General features: G+C 41.5%; 1 protein-coding gene across 1 annotated transcript in view; it reads right to left on the bottom strand.

The window, feature by feature from the left end:
* Positions 1 to 346: 346 nt before the first annotated feature.
* Positions 347 to 20,084, bottom strand: part of LOC122561982 (fas-binding factor 1 homolog) — a 77,653-nt gene continuing 57,915 nt past the window's right edge. The window contains exons 15-22 of the mRNA XM_043714331.1: positions 16,571 to 16,615; positions 15,759 to 15,926; positions 14,240 to 14,340; positions 10,734 to 10,940; positions 10,116 to 10,223; positions 5,833 to 5,972; positions 4,037 to 4,155; positions 347 to 410 (exon numbers count right to left, since the gene is read on the bottom strand). Coding sequence (XP_043570266.1) covers positions 378 to 410; positions 4,037 to 4,155; positions 5,833 to 5,972; positions 10,116 to 10,223; positions 10,734 to 10,940; positions 14,240 to 14,340; positions 15,759 to 15,926; positions 16,571 to 16,615 — 921 coding nt within the window. The 3' untranslated portion in view covers positions 347 to 377. The remainder of the gene's footprint in view (positions 411 to 4,036; positions 4,156 to 5,832; positions 5,973 to 10,115; positions 10,224 to 10,733; positions 10,941 to 14,239; positions 14,341 to 15,758; positions 15,927 to 16,570; positions 16,616 to 20,084) is intronic.

The following is a 20,084-nucleotide window of genomic DNA, read 5'->3' as shown; positions in this document are numbered from 1 at the left end:
CCGATCGCAGACATCCCTAACCTATGCACTGGGAGGCAACATACATACATGAGTCTCGTTTTCGACCACAGAACCGCCTATCTACTCCCCTTACAATTGAACCCCTATGACTATAGCCCTTCCATTTTTTCCTGCCACTTTCTCTTTCAACCGCTGCCCAAATATATCAATTCACTCACCTTCCCAGAATGCAATTCAACAGCTCTCCCCACTCCCCCTCAGCTCCTCGCTCTCAGCACTCGCGCTGCTGCTGCAAATGAAGGCTACTGACGCTAGAGATAAGTCCTTTTAAGAGGGAAAACCTACCTTCCTGGCAGCCCCCTGGTCCTCTCTCTCTCTCTCACTGCTCCCAAAAATGAAAGTGAACTCCAGCAATGCTACATATGTCCAATCATGGATGCAAGTGCCCCCTGGTAGGACAAACAAGCAATACATGATAAATGGTAGAACTGTGGGAAGTATCAAGGATCAGAGGAGCCCAAAGAGAGAAAATGCTGGAAAATCTCAGCAGGTCTGGCAGCATCTGTAAGGAGAGAAAAGACTGACATTTCGAGTCTAACTGACCCTTTGTCAAAGCGCAATTCAATTCTTGAGCTTTGATAAAGGGTCAGTTAGACTCAAAATATCAGCTCTTTTCTCTCCTTACAGATGCTGCCAGACCTGCTAAGATTTTCCAGCATTTTCTGTTTTGGATTCAGATTCCAGCATCCGCAGTAATTTGCTTTTATCCAAGGATCAGAGGAGCATTGGTGTGCATATATGCCAGTCCCGTAAGGTATCAGGACAGGTGGGAAAAGTGACAAAGAACGCACTAAGTATACTTGCCTTTAATAGTTGAAGCATAGAGTTTAAGAGCATATTAGCATTGTACAAATCATTGCTTAGGCCACAGCTAAAGTATTGTGAGTGGCACAGTGGTTAGCACTGCTGCCTCACAGCGCCAGAGACCCGGGTTCAATTCCCACCTCAGGTGACTGTCTGTGTGGAGTTTGCACATTCTCCCCGTGTCTGCATGGGTTTCCTCCGGGTGCTCCGGTTTCCTCCCACAGTCCAAAAATGTGCAGGTCAGGTGAATTGGCTATGCTAAATTGCCCGTAGTGTTAGGTGAAGTGGTAAATGTAGGGGAATGGGTCTGGGTGGGGGTCGGTGTGGACTTGTTGGGACGAAGGGCCTGTTTCCACACTGTAACTAATCTAATCTAATTCTGTAATCTACATTAGGAGGAGGGATGTGATTTTATGTAATTGTGCAGAGGAGGTTTACCACAATGTTCCCTGGGCTGGAGAATTTCAGTTATGAAGAGAGATTGGGGTTGTTTTCCTTAGAGGAGAAAGTGAGGACTGCAGATGCTGTAGATCAGAGCTGATAATGTGTTGCTGGAAAAGCGCAGCAGGTCAGGCAGCATCTAAGGAGCAGGAGAATCGACGCTTCGGGCATGGGGCTTAGAGCAGAGTACTGCGCTGTAATGTTCTATATGTTCTACGGTTGAGATGTATGAAATTATGAGGGGCATAGATAGGGTCAACAGGAAGAAACTTCTGTCCTTGATGGAGGGATCAATGACCAGAGGCATGGATTTAAAGCAAAGGACAAAAGATAAAGAGGAAATGTGAGGAAAAACCTTTTCATCCACAGGGTGGATAATACTTTCTTGGCATTGCAAGTATACATCCAAATGCTAAGGCATACAAAACCTTTCCAAGTGCTGGAAAATGAAATTAGAATGATTAGGTGATTGTTTTTGACCAACATGATGAAACAGGCCAGTAGGCAGTTTTCTGTGCCGTAGATCTCTATGGTCAGCAGGAGGACCTTGTACTGGGATACCTGTAGATTCTGAGACATGGTATGCTGCATCTCTCAGGACACACGTTCTATCATTCTTGATGTACAGTTCCTGAAAGCCAATGCACAAGGTGGCTCATTTGGATGCCCGACTCAAATAAAGGATTCATGGTTAGGGTTGGATACAAATCTTCATGATGCTGCCTCTCCCTCCAGGTATTGCTACTACATTATCACTATCCCCAAATGATTCAGCAAAATGAAATTGGCCTTCACAAATTCCCCAGCCACCTGCGTCAGATGTTGAGATAGCCTTCAGTTCCTTCGAACACAATAAATTGCTCAGTCAGCATCAAGCAAAGATCTCCAAACATCAGAGTCCACAGGCTTGGTTGATTAGGACTGGTACATCTGCTGAGTGCCTAGGACAGCGAGATAAGTGACTGAAGAAGTATCACATTCATTAAGCAAAATCAGATGATACTAAGATTGGTGGAGTAGCAGATAGTGAAGGGGACTGTCAGAGAATGCAGCAGAATATAGATAGATTGGAGAGTTGGGCAGAGAAATGGCACATGGGAGTTCAATCCGGGCAAATGCACGGTGATGCATTTTGGAAGATCCAATTCAAGAGCAAACTATACAGTAAATGGAAAAACACTGGGGAAAACTGATGTACAGAGAGATCTGGGTGTTTAGGTCCATTGTACCCTGACGGTGGCAACACAGTTCAATAGAGCGGTCAAGAAGGCATACGGCATGCTTTCCTTCACTGGATGGGGTATTGAGGTGGTAGGTCATAATACAGCTATATAGGATTTTGGTTCGGCCACATTTGGAATACTGCATACATTTCTGGTTGCCACGTGACCAAAAGGATGTGGATGCTTTGGAGAGGGTGCAGAGGAGGTTCACCAGGATGTTGCCTGGTATGGAGGGCACTAGCTATAAAGAGAGGTTAAGTAGATTAGGATTATTTTCATTAGAAAGACAGAGGTTACGGGGGGGATCCTGGTTGAGGTCTACAAAATCATGAGAGGTATAGACAGGGTGGATAGCAAAAAGCTTTTTCCCCCCAGAGTGGGGGAACTCAATTACTAGGGGTCACAAGTTCGAAGTGAGAGGGGAAAAGTTTAAGGAGATATATGCGTGGAAAGTTCTTTATGCAGAAAGTGGTGGGTGCTTGGAACGTGTTGCCAGGCAGAGGTGGTAGACGTGGAGCACAATAATGTCATTAAAGATGTATCTAGACAGATACATGAATGGGCAGAGAGCAGAGGGATACAAACCCTTAGAAAATAGGTGACAGGTTGAGATAGAGGATCTGGACAGGCATTGGCTTGGAGGGCCAAAGGGCCTGTACCTGTGCTGTAATTTTCTTTGTTTAAAGCGGGGTCTATACTACGCGGTTATTAACCTCCTTTCTGTTCTGTCAACCATGAGTCATGGAGGTGGTACTCGCTACGAAGCCAACTCTGTCCACCCCAGAATATTTTGGGGTCCTCCAGACTCTGACCCCAGACAGTATCTCCTGCTCCAGTTCTCCATTACAAGGTCAAGTCCAATTTTATGAAATTTTCCAATTATTCTTTCAATCTAGATTCCATCCAAATTGTTCAGGGAGCTTCTTCCATTACCACCAGGGTTTATCTCCTTCTTGTGACACCTCGTCCTTTGTTGCTCTGAGGTATTTCACTAGCCCCTTGTCTTTCACAAAGAAATGCAGAAGGAATTAAACTGTTACTCGTTTTGTATCATGGACACGACTTCTCAGGCCAATAAGTCCTGGATTGGGACTAGAAACCAACTGCAAAGGCACAATCCACTGTGCTAAAAAGTCTCACCCTCCACATAAAACACAAGTATGATATTTCCTAGCATTGGTGTGTGCCGATAACACAGCTAGGCCACTGCCTGCTGCTCACAACGAACAGGATGAGGGAATAGCTCGGAGGGAAACATGATTAAGATTGGATTAGTTTCCAAATCAAAGCAACCCCTGCATCTGCAGTCAATCCTGTGATCTAATGGTGCAGAATCAAAATGCACCACGAGTGTCCAAATACCATGAGCCGTGCATTGAAGGCTCAAGCAGTAGGCAAAGTTTGAGATCAAAAGTAACAATGGAAGAAATGGAATTAGAATTCCAACAATCACTCACCCTACTTTAGGCCAAAAGAAACACCAACAGAATACTAACATTTTAGAGGTAATACTTCATAAACTCACTACTGACATTTATCTCCCTCACCTTCTCAAGAAGTCGTGTTTGTTCATTCAATCTGACCTCCATCTTGGTGATAAAATCCTGTAAGCGGGCTTTCTCTTCCTCCAGGTCTCTCTGCTGCCGCAACAGTCTATCCTGCTGTGCTGAAAGAAACATCACATCATCAGATTTCACAAAAGGGGGCTGCAAAAATTCACGGGCTTAAGACTGATTCACTGAGGCAGTTGGTACGTATGAAATGCCTTCAGCAGAAATTTCTGGGGACACTGTTTATTCACAATTGAGGTAACAGTGAGTAATGGTGAAATTCTATCAGGCTGGAAGCAAACCAACACAATATTTACAAATGCCAAATCTGATTCAGCAAATGTAGACTCATAAATCCCAAACAAATGACAGATAAAATAATAAATTCAGTTCAATCGTTATGCTGGAAGTGTGTTCCAATTGCAATAATTTAAGCAATTAACATGGATGTAGAAAGGGATAATTTTGTCCAAGAAGCCATTTTAACATATTTGTGAACACCACAGATAAGGCATATGACAGCACCTATGATTTATTTTATAGGAAGTTTAATATGCTTTTTGACAAAGTTTCAAGTGAAAGATGCCAAATAAAATAAAAACTGCTGACTTCCAGGAAGGAATATGGACCAAAGTTGAAACTGGTTACAAGACGAAAATAATACTGACCACATACAAGATGTCTAACGTCAAACTGAATGCAGCCTCAATGAATTGGAGTATGAAAGATGGTAGAATTATTTTTAATACAAAACAGAACTAAATTGGTTGATGAAGTCACAATCTTTAAAATAAAATTTTCTTTGTTGAGGAGAGCACTTTCAGAGAAGCAGTTAAATGGGAACAGGAGGAGACTAGTTGAACCTGTTCCACCACATAAAACAAATCATTGCTAACTACATTTACTTGCATCACACTACATCCCTTAACACCCTTCACCATCAAAAGTCTATAATCTCAGTTTTATAATTATTTATTGACCTGGAACCACTGTTGTTTGTGGAACAGTTTCAAATTGTCAAACTGCATGAAGAACTATTTCCTAATTTCATCCTGAAAGGCCTGGCTCCTAAGCTCCAGAACTATCTCAATGTGATTCAAAGGTTACACATATAAGTATTTTACCAATTCCACGAAAACACAAAAATAACTTATTAATTACCAGGGTTTAACTACCAGAGATCTGCCAATTTGACTTCTGACTGGAACCAAAGCATTTCTTTGACAAGATTGGCAGGATTAATTTTCAGATTGAACATCAACATTGTTCTAAACTATTGATCTCATTAGAAGCACCCTTTCATAGGAGATTAGCACTCTGTGTCAGCACCTTTATCTCTGAGTCAGTAGTCGTTAGAACAAAATCTAGTGTTCTGAGGGAGTGCTGCACTGCAGGAACGTCACTTATTGGATGAAGCCACGTACCAACTCAGGTGGACATAAGATATTCCATGGCACGATTTGAAGATGAACAGTAGAATCCTAGCTACTAACTATCCCTGGCCCAACAACATTAAAACAGATTGACTGGCCATTTCTGCATGCTACTTGTGAAATCTTGCTATGTGCAACTTAAGTGCCACATATTCTATATTGCAACAATGGTGACATCCAAAAGTATGAAGTTAGCTGTAAAGTATTTTGGCACATCCTGGGATCACAAAAGCGTTTTTCCAGAGATTTTGTTTTGGCAATATCCATAGGAACGTGAACCGTGTAAAACCTTTGAGTGCTGATCAGCTGACTCAGCTGTCTGTGTTAGTAAACAATTAATTCGCATTCTACATCTCCTACCTCGCTGCTGCTCCTCTCGTTGTCTTGCACTGATCTCCATCTCATGGGACGTGCTCTGGTGGGTGCTTTCTACTTTATAGGACAGGTCATTCAGCTTTGAAGAGAAGACCCCCATCTGTTCAATGATATTATTGAGTGACCTGTGTGAGAATATTGAGAAGGAAGACTGCAATAGAACTTTCAATACACCCAACCAAAGTCTTAGGGCAAGATATTCTGGAATAACAATTGCTACTTTAAACATTAGCAAACAGGAAAATTAGCTTCTTGATTTATAGCATCTGTTAAATTACAAGCTATCATTATATTATATTGCACTAAACAGTCCAGGACATTGAATTTAATTCCAGCCTGTAACTAGGTATATAAACCAGTCGAACCACATAATTAGCACCCAACCTTGATTATAATCTTAATTCCACACAGGTATCTGTTAATCTAAATATTTTTATATCCATTTGATTTGACTCCCATCTATAACTCACCATAATTCTTCATAAAGTCCACCAAACTCAGCAGAAACCAGGGGTCCTTGGTGTTACTGTGAGGTTGCCATGTATGAAAGATGTTCCTAATCATGTTACTGGTACAAAATGAATTCAGATTGAAAGACTGATGTCTTTCAGAGATTAAATGCTCACCTTGGAATTCTACCAGCCAGGTAGGGTCAAGGTTTGACCTGATTTGCTGATCCAAGGGCAGTGCTACAAATGCTGCAGCACCCTGGATTCCAGATGAGAAACTCAACCTAGGTTCCTGATCACCATCTAGCAACACCCAGCTAGAAACTGTGCAGATAAAGGGACTATTAGATGTATATTAATTGTGTTTGAATGTGTGCAGCTGGTAACATTAGCTAGTGTTCACTTGCTGTGAGTAACTGCTGTGGTTGGGGATTGAACGGCAGTTGCTTGTAATCTACAGTTCTGTAAATAAGTAGAAAAATGTTTGAAGAATGGCTCCAGTTGTATTCTTTGCTAACTGGCTTCCTCCAACAAAACAGTGTTAGGATCCCAACTGAGGGTAATTATGGACAAGTCAAATCCCAGAATGAGACCTAGTTTGATAGATCATTTTTGTTATTTGCTTAGTGGGGGTCAAAGCAAACATATTCACAAAAGGCTGCCAAATACATTTAACAAAACAATCAAAAAAGTTTACTACACAATAATAGCTAAAAAGCAAACTATGTTATACAAGAATTATGAAAATAATTCATTAAAAATACCGGAAAGAAAGAAAAAAATTCAACCTTTCCACTCTCAAGAGTAACCTTGCAGACACAAAAACCAGAACCTATTTCCAACTGAAAGCTACTTGTTCAAAAGTGGGATGGCTGTATTTTATTTCATTTTTTGGAAAATTTCTGTATTTATGTGGTCTAATTTTCTTTTGTAATGAAAAACGTCTTCCCCACCTTCTTAAAAAATTGCTAACACAGCTTACCTATTATTTAAAATCGGTTTCTTAAACGCATGTCTTTTTGCCTCTGGAGTTTTCTTTTAAACACCTCAGGACTTTATTCATACTCCTGACTGCTTTGGAGAGAGGTATTACCTGCTGATAAGCACCTTTTCTCTTTGGCTACATACTGTTTCTGAATGTTTCTGCCTTTCTGTGATACTGCACCCCCGTCTCTAGGGAACTGCAGTCTTTTTTTCCTTCTACCATTTTTCCCTAATGTACTAAACTGTTCACTGCAAGGGGCTTAACCACTTCATCAAAAGGTGAAAATACTTCCAGATAGCCCTGTAAAACTCTGAACTTGAAAATTAAACTAAAACCATGTCTCCTCATTCTTATAGAGTCACAGTCATACAGCATGGAAACAAACCCTTCAGTCTAACTTGTCCATGCTGATCTGGTTTCCTAAACTAAACTAGTCCCATTTGCCCACACTTGGCTTATATCTCTCTAAACCTTTCCATTCATGTACCTGTCCACATGTCTTTTAAATGTTGTAACTGGTACCTGCATTTTCCACTTCTTCTGGCAATTCATTCCTTTTAGGAACCACTTTCTATGTGAAAATCCCCTCAGATCCCTCTTAAATCTCTCTCCTCTCATCTCAAACTTATGCTCTCTAGTTTTTAACATTCTTACACTGGGGGAAAAACCTTTGCTATTCATCTTATCTGTGCCCCTCATGATTTTATAAACCTGTATAATATCATCCCACAACTCCTAAGCTCCAGGGAAAAAAAGCCCCTCTGATCCAGCCTCTCCTTATAACTCAAACATGACACTAAAGGTCAGTATAGTTGTGGATAGTGTCGAAGAATGTTGTAGATTACAAAGGGAAATAGATAAGCTGCAGTGCTGGGCTGAGAGGTGGCAAATGGAGTTTAATGCAGAAAAGTGTGAGGTGATTCACTTTGGAAGGAGGAACAGGAATAAAGAGTACTGGGCTAATGGTGGGTAAGATTCTTCGTAGTGTAGATGAGCAGAGAGATCTCTGGTGTCCATGTACTTAGATTCCTGAAAGTTGCCACCAGATTGATAGGGTTGTTAAGAAGGCATATGATGTGTTAGCTTTTATTGGTAGAGGGATTGAATTTTGGACCATGAGGTCACGCTGCAGCTGTACAAAACTCTGGTGTGGTCGCACTTGGAGTATTGCGTGCAGTTTTGGTCACCGCATTACAGGAAGGATGTGAAAGCTTTAGAAAGGGCTCAGAGGAGATTTACTATGATGTTGCCTGGTATGGAGGGAAGGTCTTATGAGGAAAGGTTGAGGGACTTGAAGCTGTTTTCGTTAGAGAGAAGAAGGTTGAGAGGTTACTTAATTGAGACATATAAGATAATCAGAGGGTTAGATAAGGTGGACAGTGAGCGCTTTTTTCCTCGAATGCTGATGGCTAACGAGAGGAGACATAGGTTTAAATTGAGGGGTGATAGATACAGGACAGATGTCAGACATAGTTTCTTTACTCAGAGAGTAGTACGGGGCATAGAATGCCCTGTCTGCAACAGTTGTAGACTCACCAATTTCAAGGGCATTTAAATGGTCATTGGATAGACACATGGATGAAAATGGAATTATGTAGGATAGTGAGTTTTGAGAAGATTTGTAGTGTAGGATAGATAGGCTTCAGATTGGTTCCACAGGTCAACACAACATCAAGGGCTGATGGGCCTTTACTGCACTGTAATGTTCTATGTTCAAACCCTCCAGTCCTGGTAATACCCTAGTAAATCTTTTCTGCACCCTTTCCAATTCAAAACTACCCTTCCTATAGCAGGCATCTAGAACTGTACGTTGGCCTCACCAACCTCCCATACAACACAACATGATGTCGTTTATTCAATGTTCCGAGCAATGAAGGTATGCACGCCAAATGCCTTCTTCACATACCCTGTCTACCTTGATGCAATTTTCAAGGAACTTTATACCTGAACCTCTAGGTCTCTCTGTTAACACTCTCAATGTAGAAAAACAAACCAAATTTGAATCTTTACCTTGTTCTTCCACTTTATAATGCATGTTTCCAAATGATAATAGGATATCATAAACCTTCATAATAATAGGGACTGGGTGAGGACAGGATCAGACTTAGCTGCACTTCAGTTATTGTGCAATAGGAAACTACAGCCCAGTGATATACTCAGTGCCTTTTGCAATTGGGAACATGTGGGAGAAAAGACCAGTATCTCTGCTTCCTTGGTACTGTCTTGTACATGTCACATAGAAGGAGAAGAATGAAATTTAGGCTTGGACTAACATTGAATGGGTTACAGGGAATGTGGCTTTGCCTCCTAAAATATGACCAGAGAATTAGCAAACTCTCAAAAAAGCTCTTTTCTCAACCCTCAACTACACAATGGTTAATATTTTTTATTCCCCTGGGCAGGAAACATCTCTCTATTCCTTTACGAATATAAATATGATTTATAGCATTCTAGCTGTACAGGACCAGTAAACTGTTTTCTAGATACAGTTTTAAGTTGTTATAGTTATTGCATTTTTGTTTACTTTTAAACTGTATGCAAGCTATTTGCGAATAAGCTGCTGTTTCAATCCACAGGTCATCCAAGCAGGTTAGAGTCAAGTTTATCGATAATAACAACCAGTTTCCTCTGAAGTGACCAGCAAGCCTCACAATTTAGAGATGACCAATCAGTGACAACACCCACATCCCAAGAATGAATAAATTTAAAGCTGCCCCATGCTCTCCTTCAGTAGGTCTGCCCCTCACTAGTTACAACAAACAATTTCCTTCTCAAATATAAGCCTGGAACTACACTCAAAATGTGAGCTGCACTGAACACTCACATGATGTTACCTTGTATGTGAGGAAGCACTGGTCACCGCATCAATCTCTTGTTCCTTCAATTGTTTTACATACTGCAGCTGCTCCTCATGTTCCTTTCGCATATCCAGGATTGACTGACTGCAGAATAGAGCACAACAACGATGAAGCACATAACTATAAAACCATGCTGCCTACATAATTAATTTTTTTTGGCATTTAAGATAAATGCTTTTTTGTTGGAAAGATCTGAAAATCCTGTAATGGACTATGGAAGGTCCCAAGTTCAACTCACATCCGAGTTGGCTTAATTAACTAACTGCAGCATTACAATTGCCTTCAGAGGGAAAGAAATAACTGAACACAGTTTCTGCTACTGATCCCTGTTACTCCTAGAAGAATGCACCTCTGTGGCCACACAGTCAGAACAGCATCAGTCTTGGTGCAAACTCTGGATGGCTGGATAGGTTGCTGACACTCAGTGCAAGTTCACAAGCTAAACTACTATTTTAGCTCAGTTATTCACAGCTAGCACTTAATGACTTCTAAGTCATGACAGAAAGGATGGTGTTGGTGGCAAGAACAATTTCATTTGTTAAATGAGGCAAGTGAACCAATCAGTGCTAATAAAATGCTGCTATTTCCTCTTACCGCTGTAGTTCCCTGAGTCGCTCCTTCTCCTTGGCTTTCTCTTCCTCAAACTCAGTGAGTTTGCGCTGGTACCGGGAAATCAGCTCTGATCTCTCTCGATCCAAGCTCAATTGTCGGGCGACAGACTGCTCAGAGAGAATTCGGTTCTCTTCTTGGAGTCGAGCCTCCCGCTGCTGGTAAGATTCTTCAATTACCTTCAAGCGGTTCCTAGCAGGAAGGATAACAGGAAGAGGCAGTCAATTTAATCTCTTCCCATCACACTTGAATTTTTGACAATGGGATACTGATGAGACCTAAATATTTCCAGCATTTCTTGCAGTTGTTTAAATTTCCCACATCTGTAATACTTTGCTTCTGACTTCTCCTCCAGTTTGTGTTACAGTTAGTCTGTAGTCCCAGTTTGTGGCCGCTACACACATTGTGCCTGATCTGGATGTGTTTGATGGAACAACTTACAGCTTTACTCTGTAAAAGCATAGTGTGAACGCTGGAGATCTGAAATAAAAACAGGATATGCTGGAGAGGCTCAACAGTTCTTATGGAGAGTGAAACAAAGCCAAAATTCAGTTGAATAGGACTACCCTTAAGAACAGAGTTTCATCCTGTGTCTTGTGCACTTAGCATGAGAGCTGTTGTGGGCACAACTTTAGGAGGTATTTGTCCCTGGGGGGATGGCAGTGCAGATTTACTAGAATGACACCCGAGCGGAAGTTTTCCCATCCAAAAGTGAGTGGACATGGAGGTAGGATGACAAACAAAATGTCTGACAAGTAGCTGAGCCAGAAATCCCATTTTGCCATAGTGCAGGAAAGGGAATAGGCCCCAAACTGTCCCATACCTAATAATAAACTTTTATAAATTATGGCAAGTTCATTAAGAATCCATCTCCAGAAAATCTTCTAATTCTGTGGTGTGGCCCGGGTTCAGCAGCTCAGAGTCATAGAGATGTACAGCCCAGAAAAAAACTTTCAGTCCAACCTGGCCATGCCGACCAAATATCCTAACCTAATCCATTTGGCAGCACTTGGCCCATATCCCTCTAAACCCTTCCTATTCCTATATCCATCCAGATGCCTTTTAAATGTTGTAATTGTACCAGCCTCCACCACTTCCTCTGGCAGTTCATTCCATACACACACCAGCTCTGCATGAAAACGTTTCCCCTTAGGTCCCTTTTACATTTTTCCCCTCTCACTCTAAACCTATGCCCTCTTCTTCTGGACTCTCCCACCCCAGAGAAAAGATCTTGTCTATTTATCCTATCTATGTCCCTCATGATTTTATAAATATCTATAAGGTCACCCCTCAGCCTCTGGCACTCGAGGGAAAACAGCCCCAGCTTATTCTACCTCTCGCTATAGCTCAAACCCTCCAACCCTGGCAACATCCTTGTAAATATTTTCTAAACCCTTTCAAGTTTCACAACATTGTTCCAATAGGAAGGAGACCAGAATTGCATGCAATATCCAAAAATGGCCTAACCAATGTCCTGTACTGCTGCAACATGACCTCCCAACTCTTATACTCAATGCTCTGACCAATAAAAGAAAGCATACCAAACGCCTCCTTCACTATCCGATCTACCTGTGACTCCACTTTAAAGGAACTATGAACCTGCACTCTAAGGTCTCTTTGGTCAGCAACGCTTCACCAGGACCTTACCATTAAGTGTATAAGTCTTGCCCTGATTTGCTTTCCCAAAATGTAGCACCTGACATTTCTCTAAATTAAACTCCATCTGCCACTTCTCAGCCATTGGCCCATCTGATCAAGACCCTGTTGTACTCTGAGATAACCTTCTTTGCTGTTCACTACACCTCCAATTTTGGTGTCATCTGCAAACTTACTAACAATACCGCCTATGTTGACATCCAAATCATTTATATAAATGATGAAATGTAGTGGAGCCAGCACCGATCCTTGTGGCACACCACTGGTCACAGGCCTCCAGTCTAAAATACAACCTCCACCACCATCCTCAGTATTCTACGCGAGCCAGTTCTTTATCCAAATGGCTAGTTCTCCCTGTATACCATGAGATCTAACCTTACTCACCAGGCTCCCACGGGGAACCTTGTTGAACGCCTTCCTGAAATCCATATAGATCACATTTACTGCTCTGTCCTCATCAATCCTCTTTGTTAATTCTTCAAAAAATTCAATCAAGTTTGTGAAATATGATTTCCCACGCACAAAGCCATGTTGACTATCCCTAATCAGTTCTTGCCTTTCCAAATACATGTACATCCTGTCCTTCAGGATTCCCTGCAGAAGTTGCCCACGTCCGCCGGAAACGTCGGTTTTCCTGCTCCTCGGATGTTGCTTGACCTGTTGTGCTTTTCCAGCACCACACTCTCGACTGCCCATCAGCAATGTCAGGCTCACCGGTCTATAGATCTCTGGCATTTCCTTACCACCTTTCTTAAACAATGGCACCACGTTAGCCAACCTCCAGTCTTCCGGCACCTCACCTGTGACTACTGATGATGCAGATATCTTTTAAGGGGCCCAGTAATCATTTCCCCAGCTCCCCACAGAGTTCTAGAGTACACCTAATGAGGTCCTGAGAATTTATCCACTTTTATGCGTTTCAAAACATCCAGCACTTCCTCCTGTAATATGGACATTTGTCAAGATGTCACCATGTATTTCCCCAAATTCTATATTTTTCATGTCCTTCTCCACAGTAAACACTGATGCAAAATATTCATTTAGTGTCTCCTCCATCTCCTGTGGCTCCACACAAAGGCTGCCTTGCTGCTCTTTGAGGGGCCCTATTCTATCCCTAATCATCCTTTTATCCTTAATGTGTTTACAAAATCCCTTTGGATACTCCTTAACACTATTTGCCAGAGCTATCTCATATCCTCCTTTTACCCTCCTCATTTCCCTCTTAGATATACTCCTATTTCCTTTACACTAAGAATTTACTTGATTTTATCAAGTTTGACACCAGGAAACAGGTAGAAATTAAGAAAGTAAGTCATTGTTAAGCACTTGCAATTGGTTTCTTGTTTTCAGCTTAGTTTTACCCGAGGCCCTGCCTTCAGCTTCCTGGACTGCAGACACTGAAATTTCCCTCCTGAACCTTTCTGCCTCTTTCGCATAATCCTTTTTTAGTACACCAGTTAAAACATAATCTGTTTGACTAGACTTTTGATCATCGGTCCTAATATAACTTTACTTGGCTCCATGTCAAATTCTGTTAGTTACCATCAACAGAAATTGCTGGAAAAGAACCGAGGACTGAGGAAGGGTCACTGGACCTGAAATGTTAACTCTGGCTTTTCTCCACAGTTGCTGTTAGATCTGTTGAGCTTTTCCAGCAATTTCTGTTTTTGCTTCTGATTTCTAGCATCCACAGTTCTTATGGTTTCTATTAGTTAACAGTCCTGCAAAATACCTTGGAACGTTTATGTTAAAGGAACTAAATAAAGCTAAACTTTTCCCTTTCCTGCATTACGTTTTGCCTCTCCCTGTTCCAGTTCATACCTATTCTACCTCACCTGTGTGCATTCTCAATCAGCTCCAAGTCGTTGCTGTGCTGCTGCTGGAGGCTGTCCAGTAGGATTCGTTGTTGCTCTCGCTCCAGTTCCAGTTTTTGCACCTAATGCAAACACAATTGTTTCTGGTTCCAGGTTTAAAGAAATTATATCACAATTAAGAAATCATCTAAACACAAGATACCCTCAAGTCATCAAAGAAGAATATTTCTTTCAAAGAGGGTGCTTAGTGAGTATGATAGCTCTGCTTCAGCTGCTCTTAGGATGGTATGTTTTGTTATTCAATCATAGGATGTAGACATCACAGGTAAGGCCAACATTTATTGCCCATCCCTAATTATCCTTGAGAAGGTCATCGTGAGCCACATTCTTGACAACTGAGAACTTGATAGGCTAATTTAGAGAACAATTTAGAATTAAGACTATGTATTTACATATAAGCCAGTCCCAGTAAGGTTGGCACATTTAATTCCTTACAGGATGTTAGTAAACCAAATGAGTTTTTACAGCAACCTGTAGATTCATGTTCACCATTACCAATTACTCAATTTTTCATTTAGTTAATCAACTGGATTTCAATTCTTCAGCTGCTGTTGTAACGCAATTTCAACTCATTTCTCTAGACTTTTAGTTCAGGCCAATAATGAGCAACTATGCTACTGTTCCCGGAGAGTTCTTCCATTTTACATTTACACTGCAACCTTTCAAATCCTTCCTCTTCAGTCACTTATCCAATTCCATTCAGAAAGTCTCATTCGAAGGTGTTTCGAACTACACTCACAGGAAGTGCATTCCAGATCCTGGCCATTCACTGCATGAAAATATATTGCCTCACATAGCTGTTGATGTTTTTTACAGTCACCTTAAATTGGTTCTGAAGAAGTCATGTTGGACTCAAAATGTTAGCACTGTTTCTCTCCACAGCTACTAATGCTGAGTTTCTCTAGCATTTTCTGCATTTGTTTAATATTTTTGGCATCTGCAGTATTTTAGTTTTATCCAAAACCTCTCACCTCAAACAGAAGGTAACTTTCCAGATATACTTGAAGGAACAGTCAAGAGAAAAAAAAATAGCTTTGTTCTACCACAAATACTATAGGGTTTTTCAGGAGCATGGGTCATTCAAACAGGAGGAAGCCATTCACCTACCTTAGCCTAAACAGCTATTTAATTTGATCATGGTTAATTGGTATGTTGACACCTCTATCTAATAAAACTCAATCTCAGTCTTGAAAGTTTCAAATGACCTCACACGCACAGCCTTTCTAAGGAAAGGTAGTTCCAGATTTCCACAATCCTGTGTTTGAAAAAATGATTTCCTTCAAAATACTCAGACTCCAATTTTTCTCCATTTGATCAAAGGGGAATTCAATTCCATCTTTCACAAGTTTTTCTCCTCACTTAGTCTGATTATCTTCCCTTGTAACTTCGTACTCCTATCCATGTAACTCATGATCCTCCTAACCTAAATGGCAGTGAGTAGTGTGTTCATGGAACAGTCAAGCCCAGAATAGCCTTGTACCTTACTCTCCAGCTCGATGATTTTGACCTCAGTAGTCTGCAGGACTATCCGTTGTTCAGCTTCTGTACTCTTCAGCTGTTTCTGCACAGCCGTCAGTCTGCTCTCTAACTCCATGGCCTTTGGCAGATCCATGGCAACATCTCGTCCCCCAGAAACTGACTGAAGCAGCTGATAAACAGAAGTTTGTAAAATTAAACCAGAGCATCACATAAGCTTAAATCATGCTAGAAGTAAATCCACTGAAGTATTTTAAAGCCAAACTACCTATTTTAGAAGTTTTATTGATTTTGCTCTTCAAATGCACAGATCATCAATGAGTATTTCTAACACCAAGTACTCAGGATTACAAATCCTGGATCAGAACCCTAGCAGGCTTGATCAGCAATCATTGATACACTAATCTTCCATTTTCCATCTTCAAAACTTCTCCGAATTAAACTGCCAACAATTTGCTTATGAAAACTACACTTTTACTATGATAGAAGGTGATAAGTCTAAACATTAGAGTCAACCTATCATAAACCATGGCCTTGGATCCCACACAGCAAGATCCTGAACAAATATATCAAGGGATATACTAAGTGAAACCCAGCTTAAATAAAATTGGAAGGCAGATAGATAAAGTAACTATCAAAGAAAGCATCATCATTGATCAGCATTCTCACACACAAGCAAACAACCACAGCAATCCCTCATCCCCTTCCCCATCAAATGCAACATGGCTAGAGTATGGAAAACTACTTTTAAAGATAACGTCATTGCGAAATTCCACTGAAAAACTAACTTAACATGGATTGGCTAGAAGCTCTCACCTGCAACTGAAGCAACTTTTGCAGTTGATCAGTGGAGAGGGGTACCTGGGAGGAGAGAGAAAGACACAGAGGAGGGGGAGGAAAAGAGTGAGGGGAAGAAAAAAAAGTGAGGGGGACAGAGAGTGAGAATTAATTAGTGTACAAACTTCATTATTTCTTCACATTACATACTGTTTGATCTTAGACAAGTGGCAGTGTGATTGCAGAGGATAGTACAAATGATATGATATGTACTGACTTCCAGAAATTAAGTATCAAGTGCGACATCGTAGACGTTCCAGCAAAGGTGAAACTCAGTAAAAAAAAATGGAAAACCAAGTTGAGCGAAATACACATCAACGAAACTATGAACTCTTCTCACTGCTGATTATAGAAATCTGAGAATAAGTGAATAGAGCCATGCTATGATTCAAGGGAGTAAGGCGAGGCTGGGTGGCCTCTGCTTGAATGCTAGGAGTATTATAGACAACACAGATATTAAGAGTATGGACTGACATGGAGTTGTGATATTGTTGCCATCACAGAGACATGGTAGAGGGAGGTACAGGACTAACAACTCAGCATTCCAGGGTATAGGATCTTCAGGCAGGGCAGAAGAGAGTAAAGGAGGAGCTGTTGCTGCATTATTAACTCAGGAGTCAGTTGCTGCAGAAGGGATGATATTTTGGAAGGGTCTTTGAAGGAGGCTTGTGGAATACAGTTTGGGAATTAAAAAGTGGTAAGTCACATTGCAGGGCACCAAACAAGCAGTCAGTAGGCAACAGAGGAGCAGATATGTGTGTACAATTCATTTAGGTGCGCAATAATAAAATAGGGTAATTATATTAGCAGATATCAACTTCCTGAACATTAATTGGGATAGTCATAATGTAAAGGGTTTCGAGGGGATGGATTTCTTGAAATGCATTTGGGACAGCTTTTTGTGTCAACGTGTAGATGGTCCTACAAGGGATGGCATAAGACTGGACCTAATTCTGGGGAACAAAGCCAGGCAAATGGTTGAAATTGCACAGGGGGACATCTTAGTGATAGTGACCACAGCACAGTCTGATTTAAGTTTGTTACAGGAAAAGAAAAAGATGGTCTGCAAAAAGAGGCTCTGGATTGGGGGGGCAGGGGGAAGCAGAAAATTGAATACAAATTCAATTGGTGGTGTTCAAAGAGTAAACAAAGACAATGCACAGCCAATATGAGAAATAAGCCCAGAGAACCCTAGATGTCGAGGAATATTCAAGACTGGATAAGGAAATAAAAAAGAGGCTTTTTTGCAGGTGCAAAGGGAGCAAATCAACAAAGGCCCTTGTGGAGTATGGAAAGTGCAAGGAGGAACTTAAGGAAGCAGTTAGGAGAGCAAGGGGAGATGGCATGAAAAACATAGGCAGTTAAGATTAGGGAGAATTCCAAGGCATTCTATAAGTATATTAAGAAGAACAAGATATCCATGGAAAGAGCAGGGCTATTTGGGAGAAAGGGGACAATCCAACATGGAGCCAGAGGACACTGGTAGGCTGCTATATGAGTGCTTCACTTCTTTCTTCAATTAGGAGGAGGCGGATATAGGTACAGATTTCGGGGAGAGGGACTGACAGGTTCTTGCGCAGACGGACATGGCCAGTGAGGATTTACAGAAGGCTTTGGCTGGCTTAAAAGCGGACACATCTCCAGGTGATGAAAACAAAAAACGCTGGAGATCACAGCAGGTCAGGCAGCACCCATGGGAAGAAAGTAAGCTTATGTTTTGCATCGAGATGACTCCATCAGGGCTTGAATGAAGTGTGGAGGGGGCAAAAAGGGAAGAAATGGGTTCACAATCTGAAGGTGTTGAACTCAATATTGAGCCCAGAAGGTTGTGAAGTACCAAGTCCAAAGATGAGATGTTGCTCCTCCAGTTTTCACTGTGATTCGCTGGAGCATTTCAGCGTCCCGTGGACAGACAAGTAGGCATGAGAGCAGAACGCTGTGTTAAAATGAATGGCTATGGGAAGGTCAGGGTCATGCTTATGCACAGACCAGAGGTCTTCTGCAAAGCGGTCACCCAGTCTGCATTTGGTTTCTCCAACATGGAGTAGGCCACATTGAGTGCAGCAAATACAATTAAGCAGATTGGAGAAGGTAGAGGTGGAAATGCTGCTTCACCTGGAAAGACTGTTTAGGTCCTTGGAGTGGCAGACGAGTTGCATTGCAGGATGCCTATGGGAGGAAGTTACAAGGCCTCTGACCCAAATTTTTAATTCCACTATCACCAAAGGGGAGGTGACAGAGGAATGGAGGACAGCTAATATGGTTCCAGAAAATTACATATAGTGAATCGCACATCAGTGGTAGGGAAGATATTGTACAGAATTCTGAAGGAGAGAATTAATCTCCAGTTGGAGTAGTAAGATTTAATCAGGGATAGTCAGCATGGTTTTATCAGAGGAAGGTCATGCCTAACAAATTTGAATTTTTCAAGGAGGTATCCAGATGTGTAGTTGAGGAATGTGTAATTGATGTAGTTTAAATGGATTTCAGCAAAGTATTTGACAAGGTTGTACACGGGAAACTGATAAGAAAGGTAAAAGCTCCTAGGATCCAGGGTGACTTGGCAAGATGGATCCAAAATTGGCTTAGCGATAGAAGACAAAAGTTGATGGCAGAAGGCTGTTTGAATGACGGGAGGCTGGTATCCAGTGGCATACCTCAGGGATTTGTGCTGGGTCCAATGATATAGATGAGAATGTGGGGAGATGATAAGTAAGTTGACAGTTAATAAGTATATGACATGAAGATTGGCGGGTGGTTAGTAGACAGGAAGAAGTTCTTAGGTTACAGGAGGACATAGATGGAATGGTCAGATTGGCAGATCAGTGGCAGATGGAATCTAACATTGCAAAGTGAGAGGTGATATACTTTGGAAGACGTAATAAGACAAAGGAGTATTCACTAAATCTCACAATACTAGGAACAGAGGCATTTTGGGGTGCTTGTCCAATGACCGCTGAAGGTGGCAAGACAGGTTAGTAAGGTGGCTAAGGCATGCGCCTTTATCTGTCGTGGCATAGATTACAAGAGCAGAGAGGTTATATTGGAGCTGTACAAAACATTGGTTTGGCCTCAGCTGCAGTTCTGTTCACCACAGTACAAGAAGAATGTGATTACACTGAAGGGGTTGCAGAGGAGATTCGCCAGGATGTTATCTGGGATGGAGCATTTTAGTTATGAAGAATGGCTGAATAGGCTTGGGTTGTTTTCTTGACAGCAAAGAGGGCAGATGGGGGTTTAATTGAGGTGGATAAGATTATGAAGGACATGGACAGTGTGGATAAAAACAGTTATTCCTCTTAGTTGAAATGTCAATAACAAAGGGAAGAATTTTAAACGGCAGGTGGTTTAAAGGGGATTGGAGGAAAATTGTTTTCACAAACAGGGTGCTGGGAATCTGGAATGCAGTGCCTGGGAGGGTAGTAAAGGAGGGAAACCACACAGCCTGTAAAAAATGTGGATGAACACCTGAAATACAGCATTCAAGGTATAG

The sequence above is a fragment of the Chiloscyllium plagiosum genome, chromosome 24 (assembly GCF_004010195.1).
Source record: "Chiloscyllium plagiosum isolate BGI_BamShark_2017 chromosome 24, ASM401019v2, whole genome shotgun sequence".
NCBI lineage: Eukaryota > Metazoa > Chordata > Chondrichthyes > Orectolobiformes > Hemiscylliidae > Chiloscyllium > Chiloscyllium plagiosum.
This window is presented reverse-complemented; position numbering and strand designations above follow the sequence as displayed.